The 8,391-nt window shown below is 39.8% G+C and overlaps 1 protein-coding gene across 3 annotated transcripts; it reads left to right on the top strand.

The window, feature by feature from the left end:
* Positions 1-941: 941 nt before the first annotated feature.
* On the top strand, positions 942-8,391 carry LOC128433888 (uncharacterized). Of its 3 annotated transcripts, none has more exons than XM_053417820.1 (11): positions 942-1,103; positions 1,401-1,549; positions 1,654-1,810; positions 2,384-2,767; positions 3,652-3,936; positions 4,592-4,615; positions 4,899-5,000; positions 5,117-5,147; positions 5,373-5,422; positions 5,584-5,618; positions 7,700-8,391. In XM_053417820.1, exons 1-11 carry the CDS (start codon positions 1,025-1,027, stop codon positions 7,781-7,783), a joined length of 1,380 nt encoding a protein of 459 aa, XP_053273795.1. In that variant the 5' UTR covers positions 942-1,024; the 3' UTR covers positions 7,784-8,391. The 3 variants fall into 3 exon arrangements, with proteins under 3 accessions (XP_053273795.1, XP_053273794.1, XP_053273793.1); XM_053417819.1 differs by having other exon boundaries at positions 943-1,103; positions 2,381-2,767; positions 3,655-3,936; XM_053417818.1 differs by having other exon boundaries at positions 943-1,103; positions 2,381-2,767.

Genomic DNA, 8,391 nt, shown 5'->3' with positions numbered 1-8,391 from the left:
TTAGGAAGATTTACCACTTTGAAATCACATTTATAATTGTCCTCAGGGTTTTAAACTTCCACTTACGCAAACTAAATGTGAGTTGTGATTTGTTGAGACAGTTTATAAACATCTTGTTCAGTCTAACCCTGACCTAATTCTTGGTCACTATTATCCACTTTCCCTTTTTTTTCTCTCCACCATCTGCAGATTTGTCTGCTCCTAAATGACCCACACTTTTAATCTTGTTGATTTTATGCATCGTGTTAGGGGAGATAGAGGTAATTTCCTTAAATACAAAAAACACATCAGGGTTTTTATATTCCCAGGAGCACTATATTTACAATAGTTAAATCAACTTGTTATATTCGACATTTAATCTATGATTTAGTCTTTTAAGTAACAAAAGAATAAATATATAAAAAAACAAACAACCAAATACAAAACTTCCATATTGACCGGATGTGTGTCAACATTTAGTATAAGCTATTTGTAACATAAGGGCCTATTTTTAACATTATGACTAATAACAGTTAAAACCTTTGTAGTATCAGATCATTATATTTCAGACATTTCCCCTTACTTTGACCGCATCATAGAAAATGATATAGTAATTTCAAGGTATAAATAAACATTATGTAAAAGGTCAAAAATCCTCCTAAAGATGAATTACAGCATCAAGTAATTTCAGAAATTATAAACATGATAGAACAGAACATCCAAACTGCTTATCATCAAGCACATAACATCCTAACAACATTACTGACTTTTCCATTAAACATGCTGACACGGGGATATTTTTCATATGTGGTCTAGCGAGCTGCTATTTGTTCTCATGACCACACATCCGACCAGCTGGCCCCAAAAAAGGAAGTGTGTTTACAGGTTTGACTTCCCCATCGCTCCGTCTCCAAGAGGATGTAATAAACAGAGAGAGAGAGAGAGAGAGAGAGAGAGAGAGAGAGAGAGAGAGAGAGAGAGAGAGAGAGAGGACCACGCGTTCTGTCAAACTTCATCCAGTCTTCTTCTTCTTATTGAGACGAAGATGCAGGTTGTTAGTCGGGGACGATTACTTTGGATTTACACTCTGATTTTCACTTCTCTCCAACTTTGCCTCACAGAGGGTAAGAATCACGCTTCAGGTGTTTCTACAAACAATCTTGACATCATTGCTTTTTTGGTCTAGAAATTAGAGAAAATATTTGGTATAAAATATTTAAGCATTAAAACAAACACATATATTGGAATTAAAGGCTTCTTCTTTATTTTTCAATTTCCAGTTATATTTTCTCCTCAGCTGCTGACTCACCAGTTTTGCGAGAAAGTTTGTTTTCCTGCAGCTCATCTAAAATCTAAAACGAATTTGTGACATTCATCTGACTCCTGCCGTATGTTTTACACCTTGCTCTATCCGTCTGTAGGACAACTTTCTACGGCCAGTTCCTGTCTCACTCCTCCACCTCCTGCCCTGGACATCTATGTGAGGTCTAAGGACAAGGTGGTCCTGACCTGTAAGGTCCCAGAGGGCCATCATGGGGTTTTCTTCCTGCTATACAGATTCAGAGACAGGGTAACTTGATTTGTGTGTGTATGTGTGTGTGTGTGTGTGTGTGTGTGGTTATCACTGGGCCCCTGTTGTTATATTTTTCCCCTCACTTCATTTCATTCTTGCAGGTGGACTCTCAGGAGCTGCAGTCCGGTGCTGGGGAGGTTCAGTTCACCCTCGCGGTGAAGGAGGAGGATTTGGGTGAACTGTTCTGCTGTCTGTACAAGGACAGTAGAGGCTGCTACAGCGCATTCAGTCCCTATTTGAAGCTGGAGCGCCGAAACGGTTTGTGTGTCTTTAATTTCTTGACAACATTTAAAAAATTGCCTACACACCAACCTGCACACATTTCATAATTACATTATAAAAGAACAAACAACACAAATGATAAATAATGTCTGAAGTCTGTATCTACATTTTGGAAACATAGAACAAAGGGATTTCAGTTGATCTGTTCAAGGTGCACAAGGTCATGATTTCGACATGTGGTTTGAAAAATAAACACTCCCATCCGCTCGTCTGTAACCTCAACAGATCCACAACCTGCAGGTGCTTTCTGCTCTCTTATTGTCTCGGCTCTGTGGGTGTGTGCAGAGCTGGTTACATCCTGCGCTTCATATAGAAACCACACACACACACACACACACACACACACCCAAGCACATCAAACACAATGTGTACTGGCTTGTAGTGCTGACGGTTACAGAGTGAGGTCTGGTAAGCAACTGTGGCAAACCAGCATTGTTCTACGTTTTAACGAATTTGGTGCCGAGTGATGATCCGTAAAAGCAACGAGGCAACACACATGTATGATAACTGTCTCCTCTTCTTCTCCCTTTGTGTTTTTTTCTCCAGAAGGTCCCCCCACCCGCACCACACTCACCATCCCTCCTCCAGTCCTGACTGTGGAGCCGTCCAGTGGCGTGGTCAAATGTGGGGATGTGCTCTCCTTCAGCTGCTCCGTCCCTGCCCTCCCACCTCAGTCTCAGACCCGGTTGGGCCACGCCAGGTCACCAGTGGGCTTCCTTTTGCTGAGGACTTCCGAGCCACAGGGGTCAACACCTGTTATCCTGCAGCCTCGGTCCAGTCTGGTGTCCAGCTCGGAACCTCAGGCAGGAATGTTTACTGTGGGGCCAGTGAAGGGAGGAGAGGACGGAGAGTACACCTGCATCTATCAGGTCACCAGAAAGAGGCAGTTGGTGAATTCTACTGTGAGCAACGTGGTTCAGGTTACTGTCACAGGTGAGAATGGACCAGATAACCTTTACATGATAAGAGCAAGCAGCTCTGAAACAGTCCCTTTATATGTTCCCAGTGATCGGTCACTGATGTTGTTCAAGTCTTGACCAGACAAATCTTGATTGATCATAGGGCCAGCACTAAAGATTATTTTCATTCAGCCAAGTACGGAAAATAAACAAATCACTCAAAGAAAACCAAGAAAACGTAAGACAAATCTAAATTTGCAAAATAGCAAATTCATAAGAAGAAACTAAAAGCCTTAGGCATAAATACAGTTTATGGAAATTGATTTAAACCAAAAGAACTGACTAAAACAAGAGCGGCTGGAGGTAGACTGAGGTGATACATTTTTTTATTGCCCAAAGGATAAAAATGAGTTGAGCTTTAAATGTATCTGTATTAATTCAATTTTGCAGATGCATGATGAGCTCAGTAAGAACAGTAATTTGAGCGTGTTCGATATGAGGCCACTTTAAAAGACAGCAGTGAGGTGATGTCAGGGCCAAATACCATCAAGGGTCTGATATCTAAATAAAACACAATGTGAACAGAGAGAGAGGGCCTAACATTCTGAAAGCTGCCCACCATCATAAAGTCACGAATCTCAAGTTGACATAAATAACTTTTTCTGTTAATCCATTGGTCCTAAAACCCCAAATTATTAAATTTCATGATGTTTTAAAAGATCAATAAATTACTTAAATGACTAATACATTATCATAATTGTTGCAGATGAATTGTCTGTGCATCAACAAATTGATTTTCTATCAATTGTTTGAGCTTAATGTAGCCACTCATCCCATAAACATATTTCTTAAGTAATGACTTGACCTGTCAGTAGACTCTTCACTCCAGCTGATATTTCCTCTGGTCTCATCTGTCAGCAGACGTGCTCCCACTGCCCACTCTGGATCTCCACCAGCAGACGGACGTGTGGCATCTGCTCTGCACCGGGTCTCCTGCGTACCCCGGTGCTGTGTTCTCCCTCTACCTGGCAGACCATGAGCTTCCTGTCGCCACACACCACGCCAAAGTGATCCAGCACCAGGCCTCTTTCCCAGTGCCTGTCCAAGACTCTCTAGTGGTTCTGTACCAGTGCCAGTACAGTGTCTTTCTGGGAAAGACATGGAGCAACTCCCAACGCAGTCACCCTTTATCTGTAATCAAAGGTAAAGATTCAAACTTGTAGTGTTTATGTTATTTACTTTACTCAGACGCAAATCCAGGTTGTCTGGGTGCAAATGTTTTATATATTCAAGTTTTAATGTTATTTACCTTCTATTGCTTAGTGTTGGCTTATGACAACTATTACTTTATCTCAATTGTACTGAACGGCAGTACTAAGGTGTCCATGTTATATAAAAAATTTATAGTTTTTTGCTCAAGAAAATCCTGTCCTAGCATCATAATACTGGCTGTAGTGAATGTCGCTTTTTATGATGTTATTAGTACCATACATTACAAATAACATTACAATTTTAAAATAAATATTTAAATAAACTCTTTGATGTTTTTGGAGTAGATTACTTACTTTACTGTACTTTACACACAACAATACACCAACTTCCCACTTTAGTTTTTTCTGGAAATTGTTAAACATTTTCCCTTATTCAAGCACTTTTCAGTAATAAAACACATTTTTAAGAACATTTTAACATGTTTGATAAACAATTCATAGCTAATAGTTAACAGTTAATTTATGTTTTTGTCAGTCAATGACTGTGTTTCCGCTATTCTGGGCCATGTCTCCCTCGTAAAGTAGAGTTTTTAATCTCAATGGGACAAACCTGATAATAAATACATGTTTTCTCATATATATTTCAGGAGATCCACCTCCTCCATCACCAGGTAGGCGAACACTAGCATTCCATTACTTCATTTGTGGTCTCATCTTTTGTTAATTCTGAGTGACAGGAAGCAAAAGGCTGAACCGATTACTCAGACTCTGCAGAATTAGGATGTATCTCTGCTGTCTGTGGTGTGAGAGAATTCATTACTCACCACTTTAAGTAGCTACATCTACCATGAATCATACACTTTCACCACAGTGCCCCGTAATAACAGAAATGCTTTTATATTTTTCACAGTCCTCCTTGTGTGTCTAGCATTAACGGCTGTGTAACGCCTGCAGGTTTGTCAGCTGTGGACTGGCCTCTGGTGCTGGGATCTTTCTCCGCTGTGGTGTTGTTCCTCTGCTCCGTAGCTCTGGTGGCTGTGGTCGCACACAGGAAAGGTTATTTCACACGATAATCTTTGCTTTGTCACCGATTTTCGTTTTTTCGCTCTTGTGTACATCTTCCTTTTTGAGACACATGATTTCCACTCTCATTTCTCTTTCTACTCAAACAGTAAAAGCAGCAGCTGAGAAAAAGAAGACAAGGTAAACATTTGTGCTTTGAAATCTTAAAACAGGTTACACCATAAAAAGATCATTATACTTATACTTTCTTTTAGTTAATGAGTTTAATTTCTCAAACAGCCCTGACAGCTATGACATATAAGATGCATATATATCTATTCATGGCTTGAACGAAACTCCATTTCCCTGCGGGATCAAGTATTTTTGATCCTGTGTATTCAATATTTTGGTTTTGACTTGTTTCAGAGAGGAGGCGCAGTTCTGGACTCAAGTTCATTCCAAGGACCACGTTGTTGGTGAGTTTTTGTATTCTTCAGAAAAACGTTTCCTCCTTACAAATAATTACTCGATTCCTCTATTTATCCACATTCCTTTTATTTCACAAGTTCTTGAAAATTATGACAAATGATCCAACTGGTTGATCGTAACTGTGGCCTTTTTTTTTTTTTTTTTACAGACCTTACACTCAGAAGGTCAGGCTTCACCTCTCAGGTAAATATAAACAGAGGCACAGATCCTCTCCATTTGATTAAAAGAAAATCTTGATGACTTATCAGCCATGGGTTAAAATGGAAACAACTTACTTTTACTTTCTTTCCTCATATCAAAGTTTTTGTCTCAGTATTTTGAAATACATGCCCAAAACTTTGAAGGAGCAAACTTCATTTGGACACAGAAATAAGCCCATGTGCAGTGTTCTGACATTAGTGTGCCTCTTTGCGTTGGTATGTTTGGTATTTCTGCAGCCTCCATGTTTCTCCCTCTGGATTCTCTGTGACAAACAACTGTAAACGCTCCTGATCCCCTTGCTGTAAACAAACATGCACATGCATACACTCACAATCATGCACACGCATTTCCTATCCCCAAACACACTGTCAACTGAAACCCTCACGTATTCCTTATTAGTGCTGCAGAGTTTGAGTTCATCTAAAAAAAGTTATATCACGTTCACTAAGTAGCTCGATGATGGCGTCTCGGACCAAAGGCTCTTTGCAGACTCTCACTTTCTCCTTGTGCTGTGTCACTGAACAGCCACTACAGAGGATAAGACACTGACACAAAGACTAACCAGCTAAATGAACTTAAATAATAATTGCAGCTGTTCTACGTTATTCTTCATTTTCATGTTTATAAAAATGTTTGTTGAGGTTAGCAGCAGAGAAAGACTTGATGGTGTTTCAATCAAGTTTAAACCCAAATGAATGTAGGAGATATGACAGGAGGTTAGGCCATAGGACACATATAAATCTGAGAGACAAAGCTAGAAGGACTAATCGACTCAAGGAGCACAGGAGTGCATATATTGTGAACTGTGGCATTGTGGGAAAGCAGAACTGGCAGATTAAGTTAAAACAGGAGGCCAAAAGATAAAATATTAGCCAAAGAGGAATAAAGAATGTAGGAGAATAGATCATCTCTGAGGCTGATATCGCAGCAATATAATTTGTGTGTGTGTATGAGGAGAGTTGTGTAACTGCATCTGAATCTCTGTGATATCGGTGAACGTGTGTCTAATCAGATTTGTAATAATCATTCTTAATCATCTGTTAATGTGTAATGAGGTTCGCAGTTTAATACACGTGCAGGCGAATCGTTTTGCTCCAAGAGCTGCAAACACAGACATGTCATCAGTTATAACTCTTTGTTTTTCACATGATTTTTAGAAAAACATTGGTATTTATGTCGCACTTTTCAGGAGAGTTTCCTCATTCACCCCTTCACATCACACATCACTCACACACAGCCAGCAGAGCTGTCAGGGGCAATTTGGGATTCAGAATCCTGCCCAGGCACACGACGGCACGTTTCACCTCCAAACCACAGCCACACCGTATCACCGTATTCACATTATGTTAATTAGTTTTACCCTGAACGGAGGCAAAGCAATTGAGGCAACATTTTTTTGTCACTTCTTGCACAAGGAAGTGAAGCAAAAATCACCGGTAAATCAACCTAGTGCGAGAGCCGTCAAGAGTTGTAACTTGTCTGTATTTCCAGTTCTAGGAACAGAACACTTTGCATTTACAGAAATGAATGACTATGTTGTCCTTTAAATATTTATCTACAGATTCACAGATCTGATCATATATCTGCAGATTTGTCAACACTACATTTGCAAACCACATTACACTTGTACCCACTCCAAGGCTCTGTATACACATTTCCAGATTCCTATACACACACATATACAAACACACACATGTGGGTCTGTCTATAATTGTGAGGACACTCATTGACATAATGCATTCCCTAGCCCTTATTACCCTAACCATCACAACTTAATACCTTCAGCCTAACCCTTACCTTAACCAACCAAAAGCCAATTTAATTAGTGAGGACCAGCCAACATGTCCTCAAAACATTAAAATGTCCTCACACACACACACACCCAGAGAACCACTGCTATAATATTGGCTCAATAGGAATGCAGATGGTATGCATGTTGTGTATTTATAGCCAGGTAGGATTCTGTGCCACAAGCAAAGCAATGGTAGGACATGAACCGTGCTAAGGGAAATGTCAAGCTGAGGTCTTTCAGAACTTCTCTGTGTGTGTTTATTTATTTGCAGGAATGTATCAATGGCGACACTGGGACCGCCTCCCGATCTCCGTTATGGAACTCTCTCTCCACGTTCACAGACCCGACCCATTAGAGATGTTTGTTATGTTTGTGATCTCTCCCTGTGTGCATGTGTGTGTGTGTGTGTGTTTGGTTTGTACTTTATCGCAGGTGATCAGGGTAACATCAGTTGTCGTTACACAGCGGGACAGGAAGAGCTGTTTCCTCAGTTCCTGTTTCATGTGCAGCAGTAACATTGTTCAATTTGACAGGATGGGATGTTTGATCTTAAATGTAAACTAACCAAGTGGATTTAAATACAGATTTTTATTTTTTACTACCACTATTATTGTTATTGTTTGTATGTGGGATATGTGTTTGTGAATAACTTATATGAAACTTTTGTGATTATTATTGACCTCGGACAAAGCAGCTACCTAAACAATCTCTGGAGCTTTCAGCCACATCACATGATCTTCATCGGGAGATGGAGTTGTCCACATGTCATGAAGTTTAATTTTGAAATGTGAAGGTTTATGAAATGATCCAGCAGTGTGAAATGACCAAACTGTTTTGGCCCATCTAACTGCTTCATAGTGCTTTTGCAGATCTGAAAATAATTCCAGCAACATTAGGTGATGTCTGTACCCCTTTTAACTCCATGTTTTTTTTGCAGTTATTAAAGTTTATTTATAAAGCAGA

Source organism: Pleuronectes platessa, chromosome 3 (assembly GCF_947347685.1).
Source record: "Pleuronectes platessa chromosome 3, fPlePla1.1, whole genome shotgun sequence".
NCBI classification, from domain to species: Eukaryota; Metazoa; Chordata; class Actinopteri; order Pleuronectiformes; family Pleuronectidae; genus Pleuronectes; species Pleuronectes platessa.
The sequence above is the reverse complement of the archived record's forward strand: the minus strand, read 5'-3'. Positions and strand labels throughout refer to the sequence as shown.